General features: G+C 38.0%; 1 protein-coding gene across 1 annotated transcript in view; it reads left to right on the top strand.

The window, feature by feature from the left end:
* PEX3 (peroxisomal biogenesis factor 3) overlaps positions 1–21971 on the top strand; it is a 44846-nt gene extending 22875 nt beyond the window's left edge. The window contains exons 3-12 of the mRNA XM_006834610.1: positions 1092–1173; positions 4028–4071; positions 7097–7221; positions 7505–7571; positions 7683–7737; positions 8298–8466; positions 10280–10350; positions 14990–15112; positions 20155–20251; positions 21747–21971. Coding sequence (XP_006834673.1) covers positions 1092–1173; positions 4028–4071; positions 7097–7221; positions 7505–7571; positions 7683–7737; positions 8298–8466; positions 10280–10350; positions 14990–15112; positions 20155–20251; positions 21747–21830 — 917 coding nt within the window. The 3' untranslated portion in view covers positions 21831–21971. The remainder of the gene's footprint in view (positions 1–1091; positions 1174–4027; positions 4072–7096; positions 7222–7504; positions 7572–7682; positions 7738–8297; positions 8467–10279; positions 10351–14989; positions 15113–20154; positions 20252–21746) is intronic.
* Positions 21972–23661: the final 1690 nt, after the last annotated feature.

Below are 23661 nucleotides of genomic sequence, written 5' to 3'. Positions count from 1 at the left end.
GGTAACCATTCAGAAGTGGTCTGCCTTTCCTTCCTAGTCTGCCTTAGTCTGAAGTTCTGCTAATACTGTCCACCATGGGTGATCCTGCTGGTCTGTAAAATCCTGGTGGCATAGCTTCCAGCATCGCAGCAATACACAATCTACCACATTATGACAAACTGACAGACAAGTGGTGGATACCGTGGGTAAAGCCAATGAAGTGGTTGGTGGTGGTGGTTCTGTGCCATGGAGGCGATTCCAATTTACAGCAATCCTGTGTAGGGTTTCTGAGGCTGTAAATCTATATGGGAGCAGAAAGCTTCATCTTTCTCTTGCAGAAACACTGGTAGTTTCAGACTGCTGACTTTGAGATTAGCAGTCCAACTCATAACCATTACACTACCAGAGTCCTTAAAGAACTTAATTCTTATAAATTACATGCATTATTTTATGTTAATAGTATATTCATTCCATAGAGTACTGTCTTATTTTATCTTCATATTATTACTGGAAGTTAGGAGCAATCAATAGTCAATAACAAAACTAAATTTATAACTCAGCAGTTCTTAAATCTTAGTCTGATCTACTAGGTTATAATAAATGCTTGTTGCTTTTGTAGTTTTTCAGAAATAACTGTTTTCTAAAATTAATAAAATATGAATCAGAAAGGGTAACTAATATGAAAATATTGGCTTGATCGTTTTTATTATAAGAAAAAAAAACCTTATAAAAAATTTGCCAAATACAGAGTAAAGGGGAAGGTGAGATTATCCGTAATCCATAGTCCAAAAACCACCACTGTTAACATTTACGGAAAATCTTTTCCATTCTTTCTTCTATATGCAGTTGCTTACATTGCTGTGTTTCTAGGATATGCATTATTTTACTCACTTTACAGGTGTAGATGAATAAACTACTACTATATGACAATTTTATATTGGTAGTATATAATAAGAAGATGAATTCTCTGGCTCTGAAATTCCCTCCTAGCTCTTGTCTGTGCTTAGTCCTGTCATACAGGACTAAAATAGTGCGCACCTAAAATCCTGTGTACCCATTTCTCAGGGAGGCAGTCAGACCTTTGTGACCCTCGTTACGTTCTGTTATTACAGTGCTATCCATGCTTCCAACACTGAGAGAGGCCTTAATGCAGCAACTCAATTCTGAGAGCCTCACAGCTCTGCTGAAAAACAGGTACGTGTACGCTACAGCAATCTTGTTTATCCAGAATACACTGAAATACTTTCTAAAAGTCTTTATGGCCCTATATTTATTTCTTCATGGTCGAAGCTCATAGTAGACTCAGTGAGACGAAAGTTCAACTAGCTATATCTTTGTATATTTCAAAGGATGTACAAAACAAAGTATAAATATAACATGAGCACGCAATAATAACCATTGATATTATCATGGAAGTTTACAAAGCACTTTCAGGTGGAATGCAGTGTGTGTTCAGGTGTTATAATTTGGTGTGATGCTGTGTTCATTTGAGAGGGAAGTGCTGTTTCTGGCATGTCCCAGGACTGAAAAATGCTTCCGCTGCATTTTCACCATAGCATGTGAGGCAGGCGGTATCATCGCCATTTTACAACTTGGAACTCAGTGCTCAGAGCGCAAATAACAAGCTGGAAAATTTCCTTGAAAAAATTTCTGTACTCAAAGAATGTCCCCAGAATTATAGTTAATTTGTACATTTGGGTTTGTTTTTTAATCTGATTAAAGTATAATGTTGATAAGGGTTCCCCCCCCCCTAAATTTCACCTAGATCTCATGCTTTGAGACTAACAGAATTTCACTGCTACATGTAGATACACATTTTAATTTATAAATGATAAGGGAAGCTGTAAAAGAAATATAAGCAGATTGCTCACCATCTGTATTTGCACTAACGGGGTAGAAAAGAAATCAGTGGTAATTTTTTTAAATACTGGTCTTATTGGGGTCAAGGAGGTTCAGTGAACAGGCAGCTTGGGGGTCCAAAGGAAATACTTCACTCCTGACTTTTCTGTTGTTAGTGAGATCCCCCTCCTGCTTCTGAAATGGCTCACTTTATTCCCACAGTTGTGCCAAGTTTTTACAATCACAATTAGCCCTGTTAACAGTCACAACTGAATCCTAAATCCTATCAGCATCTTCTCCTACCTCCTCTTACCCAGACTCACCAGAAAAAAAAAAAAAAAGTTGTCAGTTGGATTTAGAAAGACTATGAGTAGAAGAGCCATAGGAAGTAATTCCCTTTACTGTAATATGTAATAGTTCAAACTGAATTGTGGTTCTTGCTGTGTAAAGTAAGAACAAAATATGCGAGATAAGTGTGTAGTATAGAGAAGAAAGGGGTCAATTTTGGTGGGTAATCCTGAGCAACTTTAAAGGTGTGGTTTCCCTTTTGTTTTGTAATACATTGTTGTAGTTAATGTGCCCTGGAGTGGGTTCTGACTCACAGTGACCCTTTATAGGGTTTCCAGGACTATAAGTCTTCTCTGGAGCAGAAAACTTCCTAGTTCCCCAAAGGAGCCACTGATGGACTCAAACCATGGGCCTTGTGGTTCACAATCCAATGCTTATTGTACAGAGCCACCGGAGAAGAATTTCTTAAGTTCATTCATTGTTTTCTCTTTAAATAGTTCAATGCTATTTTGCCTGGCTTTTTATTTGATTTTAAAATACTTGCAATTTGAGGAAACAATATTCTTTTGAAAAAAGACTTGGATAAAGAGGAGTTGGAGCCCTTAAAAGTGTGGATCAGTAATGTCGTCTATAACTGCTTTTATCTTACTGTTCAATTAACTTTGCTTGTATAAATCTATTAAGCTAACGTCTCTTTTAACTTGTCATGATAGCAACTAATAAAAATAAAATTTGGTAAGTCTTATCTTGTCAGTTTTATAATAGCAAATAAACAGCTACCACTGTTATAAGTAATTTACCATTCTTATTCAAGATTGGTAATGGTAATGAAATTTCAGTGTCTAACACTCTTACACACTCTATATCACAAAAGAAGCAGAACACTAAAAGGATGAGTTTAATTCTTGATTTTCGTGACATTAAAGAGTCTGTATTTGACTTACAGTTTAATTTATTTGGGGGAAAAGTGCCTTTGCACAGAAAGTACTTTTCTTGTTCTTCTGTGTAAATATTCTTAAAAGCTAATAGGAAAATTTTGCTATGTATATCCTCAACAAAAATTTTAACTTGCTGCTTAAAAAAAATAATAATGTATATATATATAATGGAATCAGTGTCTTTTTCAATCTAATGCTAGGGTAAAATAAAATTGTCAACACCAACAAATACCCTGAGTAGCTCTAACTCTGTCCTCTCCCACAAAGTCACCCCAAATAAAATGCTGCCCCAGCAAATACTGCTTCAAGATAAACTGCCTACCATGCTCTTCCATAGACTGAACCTCCTTAGCACTTGTGGCACTGCAGGTTAATGTGCTGGACTGCAAGGTCAGATAGAACCACAAGGTCGGTGGTTCAAACTCACCAACCGCTCCTGGAAACACTGTACAGGCTCACTGTGAGTCATAATCGACTCAGTGGCACTTAACAACAACAAATATTTTCTATATCAAAATTTCTGGAGCCACTATTGTCTTATCTTGTTTTTTGGTAACATTCTTGGAAATTTTTCTGATGTGATTTACTTGCATTAAAACCTAGCCCTTGAGTTGTGATTCGTTTCCATTTAATGAGAATAAATATGGCATTTCACTACAAAGGTTGAACTTGAATTAGCTTTAGGTTGACATAATATCTTGGTGGTATGATTTTCTCCTTAAATCTGCATGTATGCCATCTATAAAGGGGTGACTGAGACTTAGAATCTAATCAGGAGCAAAGAAATTAAGGAAGCTAGTAGCATCTCACAACTCTGAGGTTAGCTCAGTTTATTACTGAAATATAAAAGTACTCCTGAGTATGAGAAAAAGAATATTGTTTTGTATTTTGTATATATTTGTAGTTTTTTTATATTCTTATATTTGTTTTTATAAAACTAAATATAAAGTAATATTAGTATTTTCTGATTTCTTTTTCTTTAGGCCTACAAACAAGCTAGAAATATGGGAGGATCTGAAGATAATAAGTAAGCTTACATATTTGGCTTAATACACAGCCGTAAAGCATTAATAAAGGGAAATTTTGGTAGTATGCTATAGGTATGACTCTCCTTTACCTACCTCATAGAACTGTTGTGAGGATTTAATCATTCTCATAAAGTAAGTAGATCCGTGTCTGGCCAAAGAAAGTAAGTACATGTTATATGTGCAGTCTAAGTTTGTTTGTTCTTACGATAGTGATGTAAAATTGTCCTAGACAATATTTTACCTTAAAATATACTTTTACTCCAATGCAGATTGTAAATTTCCTTTGCTATTATGGTTGCATTTTCATTGTTATTGTTGTTATGTGCCATCGAGTCAGTACCGACTCATAGCGACCTTATGCACAGCAGAACAAAACACTGCCCAGTCCTGGGCCAACTTCACAATTGTTGCCACGCTTGAGCCCATTGATGCTGCCACTTGGCCAATCCATCTCGCTGGGGGTCTTCCTCTTTTCCTCTAACCCTCCACCTTACCAAACATGATATCCTTTTCCAGGGACTGGTCCCTCCTGCTAGTATGAGAGACGAAGTTTGGCCATCCTGGCCTCCAAGGAGCACTCTGGCTGCACGTCTTCCAACACAGATCTGTTGGTTCTTTTGGCAGCCATGGTACTTTCCATATTCTCCTCCATTTTCATTAGTTATGAAAATTTGAACCAAAGAACTACCTTGGGGCCTATATGCCTACCTATGTCTCTGAAATTCATTTTTACTGTCACTCATTTTGGAATCCTGGTGTGGTGCTGCAGGATAATGTGCTGGACTCTAAGGTTGTCCTTTGAACCACAAAGTCAGCAGTTCAAACTTACCAGCCACTCTTCAGAAACCCTATACAGGGTCACTCTGAGCCAGAATCAACTTGATGGCACTTAACAACAACAATCACTTATTAACAGTTTCCCCATTCACTCAACTCATCCTATTGACTGAATGATGCCTTAAGTCTTTCCTATTTGTAAACAAATTCAATTCAATTCTTCTAGAGTCCTGTGACTGCTAACTAAAAGATCAGTGGTTTGAGCATATCAGCCACTCTGTAGGAGAAAGATGTAGCGTCTTGTTCCATAAAGATGATATCCTTGGAAACCCTAAGGGACAGCTCTACTCAGTCCTGTTGGGTTGCTAAGTCAAAATCAACTGAATGGCCACAGGGTTGGTTTTTGTTTTGTTGTTGTTAAGTGCTATCAAGTCAGTTCCAACTCATAGTGACCGTATGCCCAGCAGAAACAAACACTGCTGGCTGCTGTGCCATCCTCCTAAGTGTTTCTGTTTGAGCCCATTGCCCAGCCACTGTATCAGTCCATGTCTTCCTTTTCTTCACTGACTCTGTGCTTTACCAAGCATGATGTTGTTCTCCAGGAACTAACATGTCCCAACTACATAAGACAAAAAAAGTCTCACCAGCCTTGCTTCTAAGGAGGATTCTGGATGTACTTTTTCCAAGACAGATTTGTTCCTTTTTCTGGTTGTTACTGTTGTTAAGTGCCATAGAGTCGGTTCTGATTTATACTGACCCTGTATGGATAGGGTTTCCGAGGAGCAGCTGGTGGGTTTGAACTGCCAACCTTGTGGTTCGCAGTCCAGTACTGATCATACAGCACCACACCAGGAGTTCATGGTGTATTCAATATCTTTAGCCCCTACCATATCAATTCAAATCATCAACAAGGAGTTAGTTTTTCCTTATTCATTACCCAGGTTTCTCATGTATATAGGGTGATTGAAAATACCATGACTTGGGTCAGGCAAACCTTAGACCTTAAAGTGACATCTTCACTCTTTAACACTTTAAAGAAGTCTTTTGCAGCAGACTTGCCCCATGCAGTATGTCATGTGATTTTTTTTTTTTTTTTGAATGCTGCTCCCGTGGGCATTGGTTAGTACCCTGTATTTCCTGTTGACATACTTTCTCACACCCTTCATGACCAAAGATTCTTCCATGCCTTTGTTGCTCCTCTTCACTCCCACTCACTCTTTCATGCCTGGCTGTACTTCCGCATCTCCACGCAAGCAAATCTCACAAGCACATTTTTCTTATCCTGTTAATCCTCTCAAGATGCCATCAATAGCTTCACTTTCCTCTGTGTTGAAACTTTACTACCTTCGTTTGCTGTGAAGCCTAGTCACCCAGTTTCCCATCTTCTTTCTGGACCTTCCTCCAGTCTTTTTATGGCCTGGTCTGCTTTCACCTGCCAGTGAAGTCTAGAGCTCTTCCATGTTTGGCCTTCTCTTATTCTAACCTGACTTCTTAGGCAGCTCTAACAGTCCTGAACCTGCAACTCTGGATGCTTCTCAGTCCTTTCTTGTTTTCTTATGAAGAGCCGTCTTGTCGATTTCAACTCATAGCAATCCTGAGTAGGGTTTCTAAAGAGTGGGCTGGTAGGTTAGAACCACCGACCTTGGTATTAATAGTTCAGTGCTTATCCTGTTTTTCTTTGTTGTTTTTAAGTGTCCTTGAGTCGGTTCCAACTCATAGCCACCATGTATCAGGTTTCCAAGGCTGTAAATCTTTGCAGGAGCAGAAAGCCTCATCTTTCTCCCGAGAAGCAGCTGGTGGGCTCAAATCTCCGACCTGACAGTTAACAATCCAGTGCTTATCCTGTTTTTCTTTAGAAGGTCGTGATAGGTAACTCTTCCACCTGCATATTTATATTGAATATTGTCCTAAATAAAATCTTACCTGATTTATGGTTAACAAGTTATAAAGCACTAGAATATTTGTGAAATATTTTGAATGGATACATTTTTGTGCTAGAAACCATTGCAGTTATATTTTTTAAAGTCACTTATGAAAAAAGGATTCCTGGTGTGGCACTGTAGGATAAACATTGGACTGCAAACCATAAGGTCAGTGGTCCAAACCCACCAGCTGCTCTTTGGAAACCCTGTACGGGGTCACTATGAGTCTGAATCAACATTACAACAACATGAAAAATCTGTCGAGTTGGTTGGTAATTTTGCACTTTTGTATGTCTTACTAAATGGTCTTCTTTCTCCCATGAAGGTTTCACAAGAAGTATTGTAGCTGTATACAGCACTTGTATGCTGGTGGTTCTGTTACGAGTCCAGTTAAACATAATTGGTGGATACATATATCTGGATAATGCTGCAGTTGGCAAAAACGGCACCGTAAGTTTAGTAACTATTGCCCCGCTTTTCAAAAGGTTCAAAATTTATCTGAATATAATTTATCCTGATAACAGCTTCTTTAAACAACTATCTTTATGCTACAGATGATTGGGAACTTAGAGCATTATAATTATTTTTCATATTTTTAAATTGAGCTTTTTGGTGTGTTAAAAAATATTATTATTTTCTTTTATTCGATGTCTCAAAATTCTAAGGGAACATAATATATATTTACTAATTGGGGAAAAAATGGGTAAATTAACTTTATTTCTCTTTTTTATAGACAATTCTAGCTCCCCCAGATGTTCAACAGCAATATTTATCAAGTATTCAGCATCTCCTTGGAGATGGTAAGATTCTTATTTTATGCCCTCTGTATGAATTATAATTCATGGATTTGCATTATTGAGGCATTAGAAAGTGCGCAGAACTGTCAACTTTGCTTGTTTTTCCATTCATAGGCCTGACTGAGCTGATCACTGTCAGTAAGCAAGCTGTGCAAAAGCTTTTAGGAAGGTGAGGTGTTTCACCTGTGCTTCTCAGACTTTTTGATTCTGATGAATAAAATAAAATGTAGAATTGTTTTAGTGAGGCTGCTGACTTGGCTGATGGTGGTTTGTGCAATAATTTGTACCTTAATACGTACGGGTATTGGGTTGTGAAATCCTTTTTCTTCATTAATATTAACCATTTGATACTGAGAAAAAAGTTTTATTATGTCTTTTCTTATTGACTGAACTGTAAGCAAATTAGAAATATTTGGGTTGTAAGAAAGAAGACATTTTAAAATCTTCTTCTCAGGCTTTGAGATCTGATTGATGTAATAGTATTGTACCCTAATTACAGTTAAATTTTTCTTTTGACATCTTCTATAATATTGCATTGTAAATCACTGACTGTTTTTCTTGGCTCTGTTAGTATCTCATAACTGGTGACTGATTTCTCAATTCATCTAGTGATTTCATAGTCATTAGTTTCATGTTTAGACAAAACATGAAATCAGATGCTAGCCAGCTGAGAGTGTTTAATCTGTATTGCCATTTCCCTTTATCCTCATTATTTTTCTCTGTTTCTAGTGTTTCTCTTAAACATTCTCTTTCCCTTTTGGATTTGGAGCAAAAAGTAAAAGGAATCAGAAGTCTTGTTGAGCAGCATAAATCTTCTTCTTGGATTAATAGAGATGGATCTAAATCTTTATTATGTCATTATATGATGCCAGATGAAGAAACTCCATTAGCAGTTCAGGTGCTTGCTTTATAACTATCTCACCAAACTGGATAACCTATGTGTTTAAGGTTTACATTGATTTTACTGTCTCTTGAAATGTAAATTTCTGAGTATCTGGAGATGTGAGTCATTTAAAATATGTATTTCAATATTTTAAATACAATTTTATTAATTTAGGAAATAGGCTGTAAATATAGCTGACTTCCAGTTACAAATATTTACATTTTTAGATATTCAGCAAATATTTTTGAAGTATCAGTTATGGTGTAGATACTCTGATACATATTGGGGCTATAATATGAGTAGAACATGTTCATTTTATTTGGGGAACTTGGGAGATAAGTTCAGTGTAGTGTAACTAGAATGTACTTGTATAAGATCAAGTCTGGAAAGTATAGATAAAGATTGAGGCAATATCATGAAGGCTTTGTATGCCAAATTAAAGAGAGTTTAAACTTCAACTTGTAGTCAAAGAAAGATAGTACTCAGGCTAGTAACATAATCATATTTGCTTTTTAAAGAAAATAAATGATAGCAGAATGAACCTATACTGAGGAAAGCTGAAGTCATTCAGATGAGAAACAAGGGAAGCCTGGTTTAACAACCATCCACCGTGGTGTTGCTGCACACCTATGTGTCCTAGGTGGTTGTGATATAGATTATTCACTGATTTATAATAATAAATGCCAAACACTGCAAGTGATTTCTGTAATTTTTAAGTAATTGGTAGCACATCATTTGTAAGCTAGATCACACCCATTCTTAGAAGTTGGGAGAAGACTACCTACCTCTCACTCACTGGTCCACTGGAGAGGTCCAGGAGAACAAAGACTGCCATGTTTTCCATTGCCTGCAAGTGTGCCTCTCTCCTAGAAATCAAAGGGTGGACTTTCTGGGTGCTGAGGAACCACACATTTATGAATAAATGAAAAGTTTCAACTCATTTCAGAAACCCCAGGGAAGCACACTGGGGTCTGTAGGATACACACTAGACTGCAAACCATAAAGTTGGTGGTTTGAGCCCACCAGCCACTCCACAAGAGAAAGATGAGGCTTTCTGCTTCTGCAAAGATTTAACTGCTTTGGAAACCCTATACAGGGTCTCTATGAGTTGGAACCAACTCAACAGCATTTAACAATAAAATAAGGGAACTCCAGAACTTCTAAGATACAGGCTAAACTGAACTAGCAGAACAGATGAGACAGAATTACTAGAAGGAGTAGAAGAGCACGGACTTACAATATAGAACTTTCAAGGAGATATAATAAAAATGTTTTTCAGAAAAAGATTTCTGCAACTGAAAAACAATTTCCAAATATAAAAAGTAAGCAGGAGAACTGAAAAAGAAAATGTCTTAGAGGAACAGATAAAGAAAAGGATGGTACGCCAAAACTTGCCTTAACTGAATTAAAACCTGACATTAAATTAAGTTAGGAATTTAAAAAATTGGCTCTGAGCCCCAGGCTGGGTTAGCAAGCAAGATACACGTATACTAGTAAGTTTTCTGACGTGTAAAGATTAGAGGCAAACAAATCCAAGTCTCTGTGTCTCCAAAGCTATTCTGCTTTTGTCTCTTTGGACAAAAATCTATTCAAGAGGTGTCAGGTAAACTATGATCTCACAAAGTATAATTTTACCTTGGATCATGTTTTAAATACTAAACTGTACACGTGAACCTTTATAGTTTTTCAAGGTTTAGACATATTTTGATTATTGATAGACGTTACCTAGACTTGGATTTCCTGCTCGTGAGTTTATAAATGTGGTTTGAGTCATCATAGCCCTGTGCTAACTTGTGAAACCCTAAAATGTGGCTTTTTCACTTGACAGGCCTGTGGGCTTTCTCCTAGAGATGTCACCACGATTAAACTGCTCAATGAAACTAGAGACATGTTGGAAAGGTATGTACACTGCATGTCACAGGAAAACATGACGTGACTCTAGAGGATAAGCACTGGACTTGTGAATCACAAGGTTGATGGTTTGAGCCCATCAGCTGTTCTGTGAGAGAAAAGAGGAGGCTCTCTCTGCTCCCACACAAATTTACAGCCTAAGATACACTATACATGGTTGCTGTGCTCTCAACAACAACAACAACATTACCATTTAAAATTTTTTATCAGCAATGTTTTCATTATAATATTTTATTAAAACTAAAGTATTTATCTAGTCTCCTATAATTGGGATGCATTTCATGTCTAAACTGGTGGTTCTGTTATTAGAGTAGGGACAGAAGTTTTGCCCAGACCACTTTTCCAGTCTGGAGGCCCTTCTGATGTACTGTTTGAGGAGCTGCAAGGTATTGGCATTGTATTTTGATAAAAGTTTTCCAGAGTGGTTCTAGTGTCGTTAGGTGCCTAGTTGTCGTTAGGTGCCATCAAGTCGGTACCAACTCATAGTAACTTTATGCATAGCAGAACAAAACACTGCCCGATCCTGGGCCAACCTCATTACTGTTGCCACACTTCAGTCCATCGATGCTGCCACTTGGCCAATCCATGTCATTGGGGTCTTCCTCTTTTTCTCTGACCCTCCACCTTACTAAACATGATATCCTTCTTCAGTGACTGGTCCCTCCTGACAATATGTCCAAAGTATGAGAGACAAAGTTTGGCCATGTTGGCCTCCAAGTAACACTCTAGCTGTACTTCTTCCAAAACAGATCTATTGGGTTTTTTGGCAGTCCATGGCATTTTCAATATTCTCCTCCAACACCATAACACAAAAGCATCAATGCTTCTATGGTCTTCCTTATTCACTGTCCAGCTTTCACATCCATATGAGGTGATTGAAAATACCATGGCTTGGGTCAGGCGCACCTTAGTCCTCAAGCTGACACTTTGCTCTTCAACACTTTAAAAAGGTCTTGTGCAGCAGATTTGCTTAATGTAATATATTGTTTGATTTCTTGAGTGCTGCTTCCATGAGTGTTGATAGTTGATCCAAGAAGAATGAAGTCCTTGACAACTTCAATCTTTTCTTCGTTGATAAGAATGTTGTTTACTGGTCCAGTGGTGAGGATTTTTGTTTTCTTGACATTGAGATGTAATTCATACCAAAGGCTGTGTTCTTTTATCTTCATCAGTAAATGTTTTAAGCCATCTTCACTTTCAGCAAGCAAGGTTGTATCATCTGCATATCTTAGGTTGTTAATGAGTCTTCCTCCAATCCTGATGCCACATTTTTCTTCATATAACCCACCTTCTCGGATGATTTGCTCAGTGTACCTAGTACATGCCAATAAATGTGTATAAATGGTTGGGGTGAGGGACATCCTAAAACTGTAGCCGATTCTGTAGTGCTGAAACTCCACAGAGGCAAAATTCAGGCTACCACCTTAAGTCACTGAATGCAGAGGTGCCAAGAGATGTGCACCATCAATTTTGGAAGCGCAACTCCAGCAAACCTCACACATGGACATATATTCTGGCCAGTGAACTGCTCTCCTCAACCTTTCAGGATATGCTATAGTGTTGCTAAAAACATTGAGTAATAAAAATTTCATATCTTCTTTAAAATAAGTACTTATCTTTTAAATCACCCCAAAGAGACCCTGGCTGTTATGATGGGGGAAAAGCACCAAATTCTGCATCCAAAGACCTAGATTCTATTTCTGAGTGAGTAAACCTTATTGGAGTCCTGGTGTGATACTGCAGCATAAGCACTGGACCATAAGGTCGATTTGAACTGCTTGGTCAGTAGTTCAGTCTCACCAGCTGCTCCTCGGAAACCCTATAGGGTTGCTATGGGTCAGAACTGACTCAACGGCACTTAACAACAAGTGCAACAAACCTTGTTGACCATCTTAAACTCATTTAGGTAGTTTTATCATTGTAAAATGAGTAGTAATATCTGTCCTAACCATTTTGTCTTAAGTTATAAAAATATCAAAATCCCTTTTAAATTAAAGGTGCTGTATATGTCCTTGGGATAATTTAAGCTCACTTTCTCAAGTTCCCATATTCTGAGGAAATTCTGCACCCTCATAATATTTTTTTCATAATCTAGAAGAAAATCAGTTAATGAAGCTACTGAATCCATTTTCTGAATTCATCAAGTCTTCAACTTCAAAATTCTAAAGTCTCCTGATTTTCAAGACTAACATTCTCCACTGTTCTTTCTTATTCATTGAGATTTTCACTAGTCGTCCCATGAAGTTCTAGAGGTCATCGTTGGGTTTTTTTGTCAAAGCCAGTGAACCCATATGTTCATTTTACTTGTCCCATCTCTGATATCTGACAGTGGTTTCCATGAGTGGCATCTCCTAATGTTTCTCCCAACTCTCAGAGCTTTTTGGTTTAGGCTTTTCAGGCTCTCTTTCTTTAACCATTAGTGCTTCCCAGCCATTTATTCTTTCATCATCCTCATACTGCTCCAAGCAGTTTTATATACCCACATTGCTTTTACCACTCCTGCTAGGTTAACAACGTCTACATTGCTAGCCGTAGTCCACCCCACTCCCATGAGTTGGCCTAAATTGGAATTGCTGTATGTTTGTTCACTTATTGATCTCAGTCAGTTTTTTATTCATCAATATTGATTGACCATTTACAGCAGTTGTGGTACTCTTCTAGATGCTAGGAAATGGCAAGTTAGGTTGATTTCATGGTTGAAAAATGAAGCAAGATAAGGGTCTAGAGCATGAGCAGAGATGCTGTTTTTGAGCAGTTGGTCAGAAAAGGCCTCTCCAAGATGTTCTGTGGGTGTGAACGGTACAAACAGGAGAATGATGGCTCTAAGCAGAAGAACTGGTGCAGAGACCCTAATGCTTGCTTGTCCATAGAATAGCAAGGTACCCAATATGCTGGAGCCCAGTTAACAGTGAAGAATGACAAGAAAATCTGTGTCAGAGAGCAGCAGAGACTAGATTATGACAGACCCTGTGTACCACAATAAGGAATGTCTAGTTTGTTCCTTTTTTAATTCTGAGTTTTATCGGAGAGTTTTGAGTCTATTGATGATGACATTGTCTTTATTTTTAAAGATTTCTCTCGTTGTTCTATGGTAAATTAACTATGGAGAGACAAGAATGGAAGCACAGAACCAATTTCAAGAGTTGCTGTCTTCTGAACAATAGATAACTGTAGCTTTTACTGGATAATGACCGTAATTGCCAGTGGTCAGATTATGGATTTATTTTGAAACTTGAACTAAGAGGATTTGTTTAATTTAGTATGGGTTGTAAACAAGGAGGCAAGGATGACTCCTAGGTATTAGGGCTGAGCTTTGAGGGAATGGGAGTTGCCATGTTTTGGCCATGTTAAGTATAAGATATTTGTTACATAAATATGTCTGTTTGCCATTGAATAAGCAAGTCTGGAACACAAGGGAGATTTCAGAGATGAAGACAAAAATTTGGACTGAGTCAGCATTTAGAGTTTGGGGAGGGCAGAAAGAGCCAGCAAAGGAGACAGAACAGTGGTAGTCAGTGAGACAGAAGAAACACCAGAAGATGAGGTACACTGTAAGACAATTGAAAACATGTTTCAAGAAGAAGAGTGTGATTAATTGGGTCAAATTCTATGAAAAGGTCTGTAGAGACAGAAGGTAGACTCACGAATCTGCTTTCTATCTCTAGAAACATGGCTGGGAGTGGCGTTAGGATCGGAATTGACTGCATGTGAGAATGAGGGATCTTTTGGGGGTGAGAGCAATTTAAAAATGTATGGTGGTGATAATTGTACAATTCTGTGAATTTACTAGAAATTATTGACTTGTACACTTAAAAGAAGTGAATTTTATGGTATATAAATTGTACCTCCATAAAACCACTTAAAAAGAAAACGAAGAGAAAAGGCAGATGGACCCACACATATATGCACTAACTGACCAGTTCAGATAGTTGAACAGCGCTACTAGGCATTTTTCTACCTTTCATTTTTATCAGTGAGTTTTTGTGAAATATTATCATGAAAGGAGCCTGAACTTGAAGATCAAACGAAGCCTGGTTTCCGATTCTCGCCCCTCCTGTCGTAATGACAGCCCTTTGGGCAGTTTCTGTCAGGCCTTTAGTTCCTCCTCTGTACAGGATAATACCTGAAACCCGTGAGAACCAGAACTCGAAGGAACCATTGTGGTTTTCCAGGTCTCAGAAGCTGTCCGCCTTGGACAGGGTGCAATCTTAACCACTTTTCTATTGCTATTTTTAATGTGGCATACTTGAGTTTTCCTTCTCTGTCAGATTCCACCTACCAGATTATAGCTTTCACACTTTTTCTACCTTGTTGGGATATGATGGAAGACTATGTAAAAAATCTGTCAGTAACTATAGAGGATTCAAGAGTGCCTTAAGAGAAGTGATACTATTATATATTTTTAAATATTAATATAAGAAAACGTAGAAAAAAATGGATGAATGTTCTCTTTGTGTTATGTTAATTAATGAATTCTTTTGTGTTAATTTTTTATTGACTGCTTGATATATTACATTGTAGATTTTGACTACAAAATGTTGGTCACTGTCAAAAGCACATAGTTCCTGAATTTTTTTCATTTCCTTTGAGAACCTAAAAACTAATTTATGCTTCTTATTTTACATAGTCCAGATTTTAATACAGTTTTGAATACCTGTTTAAACCGAGGCTTTAGTAAACTTCTAGATAATATGGCTGAGTTCTTTCGACCTACCGAACAGGACCTGCAACATGGTAACTCCGTGAATAGGTAAGTTCACGTATAAAAATGATAATCTAATGAATGCTGTAAAACAAAGGGTGCTATGGGCAGGTGGAGCACAGGGCAGGGAATAGACACAGGATAGTTTGGGTATACAAGAAGGGACAGGAGAATGGAAGAACAGTTAGGCAGGTTTGCATGGGCTAAGTGGGACAGAGGTAAATAATGATGTATGTACAACCTTGGAACAACAGGGCTCTGGGATACAGGGATTGAGACATGGTTGGAATGGGGAAAAGGGGGCAGGAAACAATGGTGCTTTGCATGTGTTTCATTTTTGTTCCAAGCTAACCAAAAAATCTTAGAGAATAAATTAGTTTGCCTCATCATTCAACAAATTAGGCTCTGTGAAGCCAGTAATTCATTTATTAGTGGAAGCTCCTTCCAGATTCAGTTGCATGTTCTCCAAACACTTTGTTGTGAACTTACCTTCCTATAAATCAAATGAAATTATTGTTCAAATCTTTAAAATACAAAACTGACATGTGCTTACATTTTCATGTATTCTCGAATGTTATTTCAGTACCGCGTGTCATAATGAACATATACAATTCCTTACTTTGGTCACTATTATTACTAGGCCTTTTTGTTGTGGAGTCTCATTTTATGGGTTATCTCATTCTTGTTCTATAAATACGTAAATTTGTTCCTGGTCAGCCTTTATTCAAATTTAGAATATTTAATGTAATTGTTACTAACATGAGTTAATATAGTTTTATCATCTCATTGTATCTTTGAACGTGTATTCGAATTTATGCACTTTCAGGCCCTCTCTTTTGCAGTTTTGTATTAAATTTAGGAAGCAATGGGCACTAAATCAGTGTTGACTGCCTCTAAGCATGTGTATTAAAATTAGAGAAATAATCATTGCTAGTTCGAAACTACCAGCTGTTCGTGGAAGAAAGATGAGGCTTTCTGCTCCCGTAAAGATTTGCAGCCTTGGAAACCCTGTACAAGGTCGCTATGAGTCGGAACCGACTCCATGGCACATAACCACCACCTCAGGGAATCTGTACAAGTTCACTATGAGTCAGAACCAACTCCACAGCACTTAACAGTAACAACCACAATGCAATCTATATATGCTATGTTGTTGTTGTTAAGTACCATGAAGTCAGTTCTGACTCATAGTGACCCTGCACAGGGTTTCCGAGGCTGTACATCTTTACGGGAGTAGAAACCCTCATCTTTCTCCTGCAGAACAGCTGGTAGTTTCGAACTGCTGACCTTGCGGTTGGCAGCCCAATTCGTAACCACTATGCTACCAGAGCACCTTATATATATGCTATAGCCAGTTTTATTCTTAAAGTCATAATCGTTGTTGAGTGCCCGTCAGTTCTGACTCATAGCTACGCTGTGTATGGTTTTCAAGGAGCAGTTGGTTTGAACTGCCAACCTCATGGTTAGCAGTCAAGTGCTTATCCTACATTGCCACACTAGGACTCGTAAGTACATAGAGCAAGACGGTATTTGCCCAACTCCCTGGGACCTTTTATATTGTATTGTTGCTGTTGTTGGAGTGCTGTCGAGTCGGTTCTGGCTCCGAGTGACTCTGGTATAGGGTTTCCAAGGCTGTAAATCCTTGCAGGAGCAGCAAGCATCTTTCTCCCATATGGCTGGTGGAATAGAATCGTAGACCTTGTGTTTTACAGTCTAGTGCTTATTACATAGAGCCACTGTGCTCCCTTTTATATCGTTTGTTGTTGTTAAGTGCTTTTGAGTTGGTTCTGACTGATGGCGACCCTGTATGAGGTTTCTGAGGAGTAGCTGGTGGGTTTGTCCTATAGAGCCACATCAGGAGTCCTTATATTGTATAGGAAAAAAGTATTTGCAGTTAACATTGAGCATTTGGAATTGTTAGACCTTTAGGTTTATTTTTTGAAACAATTTAAATATCAACATAAAATCTTCTTTAGCGGTTTGTAGAAAACTAGTATTTCAGTCAAGGCCAGTCTTATATACTGTATAAAATCAAGTACCCCAGATTAACAAAATCTTACTATAATCTGTACCTCACAGGATATTAGTAATTACTCGCAGTTATAATCTGTACCTAACAAATTATCACCCAGGAGGTAATGAATAATTGGAATAGTTGTTTTAAGATTTAACAAATATTTGACCTTTTATAAAAGTTTCCCTATAATCATATCAGTCATTGATAGTCTTGTTCTGAATTCCATTTTCTGTATCTTTATGTAGAATCTACAATCAGATTGTCTTGCACCCTTTCATATCTTTTTATAACTTAGTAAGTATTTGTAAAACATTTGATTAAAATGTGGATATTCTCCCCATCCTACTAAGTCAAGAAATTAGACTATTAACTATTGGCAAAGAGATAAAAATATCATTATTTATGCTTTAAGAACCCTCAAAGGTCAACCAAAAAATGATCCAAACTACTAAAAGCTCAAATAATGCATATTATGTATACATGTAGTATGACATGGTTGTGGTGATGGTGTGCCACTGAGTCAGTTCTGGCTCATAACAACCCTGTTTTGGGTTTCCGAGGCTATAAATCTTTATGGGAACAGAAAACTTCATCTTTCTCCCACAGAACAACTGGTAGATTCAAACTGCTGACTTTGTGGTTAACAGTCTAGCTCATAATCCACTATGCTACCAGAGCTCTGTATAGTATGATAATATAGCATAATCTGTATATAATCCACTATGCTACCAGAGTTCTGTATAGTATGATAATATAGCATAATGTGTATAATTCACTATGATACCAGAGTTCTGTATAGTATGATAATATAGCATAATGTATATATAATTCACTATGCTACCAGAGCTCTGTATAGTATGATAATATAGCATAATCTGTATATAATCCACTATGCTACCAGAGCTCTGTATAGTATGATAATATAGCATAATGTGTATATAATGAAAGAGTCCTGGTATTGCACTGTAGGATAAATACTGGACAGCTAACCTAAAAGTCAGTGGTTCAAACTCATTGGCTGCTCCTTGGAAACCCTATACAGGGTCACTATGAGTCAGAACTGACTCGATGGCACTTAACAACAAAATATATAAGAACTATTTCCACCACTTATCTGTCAGTTTTCCATACTGTCGTAGCTTGCATGTTGCTATGATGTTGAAAGCAATGCCACCAGTGTTTTCAGTACCAGCACAGGGTCACCCATGATGGTGAAACTTCATCTTTCATACTTGGCTCATGCTGTCAGGATGGACCAGTCCCTAGAGAAGGACATCTTTACCAAGTGGACAGTCAGTGAAAAAAAGGAAGACCCCAACAAAGTGGATTGCAGTGGCAGCAGCAATGGGCTCAAGCCTAATAATGATCTTGGGGATGGTGCAGGACTGGCAGTGTTTGGGGGCTTCCTTGTTTTGTTCTGTTGTGCATAGGGTCACTACAAGTGGGAACTGACTGGATGGCACCTATAACAACAATATATGTGTTAGTCTATGATAAGCACTGGATTGCAAGGTCATTTAAACCACAAGGTTGGTGGTTCAAATTCACCAGCCACTCCTCAGAAACCCTATTCTGGGTCTCTATGAGTCAGAATTGACTCAACAACAGCAGCAATAATGAATATTTAAAACCAATAGCTTCCCTAACCCACTGCCATCAAGGTGATTTCAACTCACAGAGTTCCCATATAGGACAGAATCGAACTGCTCCGTAGGATTTCTGAGGCTAAATAAATCGTGACGGGAGCAGACAGAGTGACTGGTGGGTTTGAACCACCAACCTTGCAGTGAGCATCCCAGTGCCTAACTTTATATGAGTCTTATGGTGTTATTCAAGGTTTACATTATTGAAAGAAATATGGCGAAAACTGCACAGGAACACTTTTTACTGTAATATGCAGTTTACTGGCATCAAGAACTGCTGACGTGGGGATGATTAGCATTACATGGTAGTTATACCCATATTGTTCAGGGTCAGCAGTTGTATGTCACACAACCACACATAGAATTACATATGTATCCATTCAACAAGTTATTCAGGGTCAGCAGTTGTAGGTCACACAACCACATGTAGAATTACTTATGTATCCGTTCAACAAGTTGTTGAACACTCGAAAATTAGAAGGCACTGCTGTAGTCCAGGCAAGAGACTAGGTTTAGTGGTGGGGGTAGGCATGTTTAAGAAATATTTAGGATTTGTGGAGGGATTCCGTATACACAAGAGAAGAGTCTGACAAGGATGACTCCCAAGTTCCGGCATAGACAGCCTTACAGTATTCACTGGAGTGGGGAGGGGAGTGTGGGAGCAGCTTTGCTAGGAGAGAAATACAGACTGAAACTGCGAGGTAACCACTTTCACCTCTCAGACTTTGATGGAAGGAAGAGGTAGTGCTCAGGGTAGAAAGGAGGCATGATGGAGCAGGGATCATTGCACCTGCCTTAAAACATTCAATTTCGTACCCTCTGACCCAGTCATTCTATGTCTGTTGTTACATAAAGAGTTATTTGTGCTGAGGAAAATTAGACATAAACTAAAGTGTCCAACTTTAGGGAGCTGATATATAGTTATAACTAAGTAAAAAAAATTTTTTTTGAACTTTGAAAGCACTTCAAATAAGATGGGAAAATGGTCATATTAGTGAAAATGCAAAATTATATGCTTAAGGGAAAAGCCCTATACAGGGTCACTATCGGTCCAAACCGATTCAACAGCATTTACCAACCAAAAAGTGGGAAAAGAGTAGTTTCCTGTTTAAAAGATAAGCAGGTGTGGTAGCACAATGATATGCACTCAACTGCTTAACTGAAAAGTCGGCGGTTCAAACCCACCAGTGGGTTCATGGGGAACAGACCCGGTGCTGCTCCCATTAGGAAGCCCTCATGGGGCAGTTCTACGCTGCCACATAGGCCACTGAGGAGTCAGGAGCGATGTCAGTTAGAGGTGATAGAATTATGTATGGTACTTACTTTCTTCTGAATGTGTTTCTGTAAGTATTCTAGAATGATTCTGTATAACTCGTATCATTCAACTGCCTATTTCCTATGAAGTAATTACTGCCGTGGTGACTTTCTAGCCTTTCCAGTGTCAGCCTGCCCTTAGCTAAGATCATCCCCATAGTCAACGGACAGATCCATTCCGTCTGCAGCGAAACGCCTAGTCATTTGGTCCAGGTAAGAAGAAAGCCCGGGGCATTGTATTCATAGTTTTGGTTGTGGCCATGTTTGTGTAGCATTAGATTACCTCTCTCTCCTTTGCTATTTGTTCTGTTAAAACAGGCAAACAAACATGGAATTGCATGGAGAGGTCATAGCATAATAATGTGTAATGGCAGATTTCTTAGTTTGGAAGTACCTTCCCCATATTATAATAGCCCAACACTTGTTAGGTTGTATTGAGTCCAGCTGCATTCATAGTCGTGGAATGTAGCTAAGTGTTAATGTCTGATGTAAACTGTGCGAAGAAGATTGCCCTTTGAAACAGTGCATTAATGCTGCTTCTCAAATCTGAGGAACACCAAAAAAAGTGGATAAATAAAGCATTTGGTAATTAATGAGATACAACTATTAATAGCAAGCCCTGGTGTGACTCTGTAGGATAAGCACTAGACTGCTAACTGCTGTAATAGCAAGGTAGGCAGTTCTGAGCCACCTACAGCTCTCGGAAACCCTGTACAGGGTCACTGTGAGTCAGTACCAGCTCAGTGAGACACAGTACCAACAGTTATTAATAGCACATCAGTAATCTGCTCACAGACATTTTCAGACCACAGGACACTTGTGGAAGTTATTAGAACTGTCACTCATCTCGTTAATGTGTGAATAAAGATTCAATGGCACTGTGTCATACTGTGACTTTCACAAGTATGACTTTCAATGAAAATGCCTGTGATTTCTATTGGTGATAAAGCCACAGGTCCTGCCAACACTATTGTAGTTTCCTACATTTATCATTGAAGAAAATACTAGATTTTAGTGAGAGGTTAGTAACAATATAGATGTAATATACTTTTATCTTGACATTCACAGCCCCCTTGGGGGCGGGGATTAAGAATTCTTGCTCAAAAGTGCATTTTATACATTTTTTGTATATATGTGTATATGCAAATATTACATATATGTTGGGAGTGTTGTGACTCCATTGGATATGCACTGGAGTGTGAGCCACAAGGTCGGCAATTCAAGCCCACCAGCCACTCCTCAGGAGAAATAGGCTTTCTGCTTCCCAAAGCTGTATAACCTCAGAAACCCTTTACAGGGTTGCTGTGAGTCAGAACAACCACATCATATATATAATCTTCTAGGATATTAAATACCTCAGCCACATTTTGTCAACTTCCAGCCAAAGTGCTTTTAGTCTTCACCTTTAGTATTTTAATTGTTTACTTAACAGATATTTTTGTAGCACTTTGTGACAAGCATAAAAATTCACGTACAGACTGTTTCCTTCTTAAAGTCATACTGTAATACTTATAATACTCACCATTTCTCATATAAGAACTTGGAAAATAAATGTTTCCTAGAATTTATCAAAGAAAAAATATTTCTCTCATTAAGTGATTTACTTTTTGCCTTTAATGAATTTCCAAAAAACTTGGAGCTAAATGCATTACTTCACAGCAGATATGAATTCAATTTATCTACATTCTTTATATCTCTTCTTTGCTAGGATCTGTTGATGATGGAACAAGTGAAAGACTTTGCTGCCAATGTGTACGAAGCCTTTAGTACCCCTCAACAACTGGAGAAATAAGTTTTCCATTAAGACAAAGTATGGTGGCTTTTATTTGCCTTTTAAAAAAATACACTGAATAAATCAGCCACAGAGAAACACTTTACCATCAAAATGCCTAATAAAAATATATTCTTTACCAGTCTTCATTTCATAATGAAATAGATTTATTTGGCATCTTAATATATTTTTTGGAAGCCCTCAACATACCAGTTTCTGTGGGCATATTAGAGTGACAAAACAATGCAAAAACCAGATTGGTTATCACTGGTTCCACCATGGATAGTACTTCCAAACTGACTGAAAGCAAATGCATATACTTTTTTTATAATAGACAAGGCCATATACCTTGACATTAATACTGAAGGAAAAAAAATGTGTCTGGAAAATGGGCCTGAGATGGATGAAGTTTCAGAAATGTACTCCTTAATGAATCGTAAAGTGTGCTTGACTGCGGTAGGCAGGAGGGAGCCAGAACCTTCTCCATTCACCTTCAAGGGGAGAAATGGCTTGTCTCAGTTACATCTGATGGAGAGGACTTGCCTTTTTATAGCAATCAGTGAAACTGAACAATCATGATCTATTGGGTGTTTTTTTTCCTTGCTATTGTTAACAATCCTTAGAAATTCTATACTGAATTAGAGGCTGAAATTGTGTTGATGCTATTTCCTCACAGCTATTAATAGCTCAATAGCTTTATTCATTTGTATGTAAATAACTTTAGTTAATTTTGAGCACAGTGAATATCTTATTGCAATAAAATATTTTAGTAAAATATGATTTGTTTCATTAATACTTTTCAATCATTACTTTGTAAGTTCCATAGAATTTTTGCTGCTATTTTGGAAGAGAGGATTCTACAGTTTTCAATTTTGGTTTTTAACTGGCAGTATAAATGTTTCTTTCCATTAACTTATTCACACACACACACACACACAAATAGCATTATCTTCTGAAATAAAAAGAATCCCATTTTCTCTAAAAAATCTGTAGCTCTGCTGTTTATAATGATAATTATAATTAAATGACTCATCATGTAACATCAGATTATTAGATATGTTTTCTGTAGTACCAGCCACCTTGACATACAGCTAAATAGGAGAAGGTGGGAAACAAAGTGTGACATCTCCTCAAAGGCCAAGTTAGGCCCACAGCGGACTGCTGGGGAGGCTGCATCTAAAATGTTAAAACTAGGTGTGTATAAAGTGCAGAGAAGGGCAGATGCAGATGCTGATGTGAATTCTAATAGAGTAAATGAAAACTGTATTTTGGAAAATTAGTGCACACATGTATATTAGGATGTACACTTCTTCTAGCAGCAGGAGCCCAGAATTTAATTCAGGGAAAATGTGATTTGAGACTGAACAGAAGGAACTGGAAGGATAGGAAGGTGGTCAGGTGAGAGTCATCACCTAGTCATCTGCATCTGGAGCCCTGTTGCCGTTGAAGCATCTGGAGCCCTGTGGCCGTTGAAAGGATGGCAGGACTAAGGACTCACGTGTTAAATGCCGTTGAGTCAGTTCTGATTCAGTGACCCTGTGTAGGGTTTCCGACGAGCCACTGGTGAGTTTGAACCACTGACCTTGCATTTTCCCAAAGCACGACACCAGGACTCATGTATTAGTAGTTAATTGGCCTTAGACATTACAGATTTGCATTCTAATAGTGCCGTCTTGTGTGTGAACCTTAAGTTTTTGGTTAACCCAAAAAGTTAGATAGAGCATATCATCATAAAAATACAATACATATGTTGCTGTTTTTAAGTGCTGTCAATTCACTTCCAACTCATAGCAACCCTTTATAGGGTTTCCAAGGAGCTGCTTGCTGGTGGGTTTAAACTCCCAGCCTTGAG

Source organism: Chrysochloris asiatica, unplaced genomic scaffold (assembly GCF_000296735.1).
Source record: "Chrysochloris asiatica unplaced genomic scaffold, ChrAsi1.0 scaffold00013, whole genome shotgun sequence".
Taxonomy (NCBI): domain Eukaryota; kingdom Metazoa; phylum Chordata; class Mammalia; order Afrosoricida; family Chrysochloridae; genus Chrysochloris; species Chrysochloris asiatica.
This window is presented reverse-complemented; position numbering and strand designations above follow the sequence as displayed.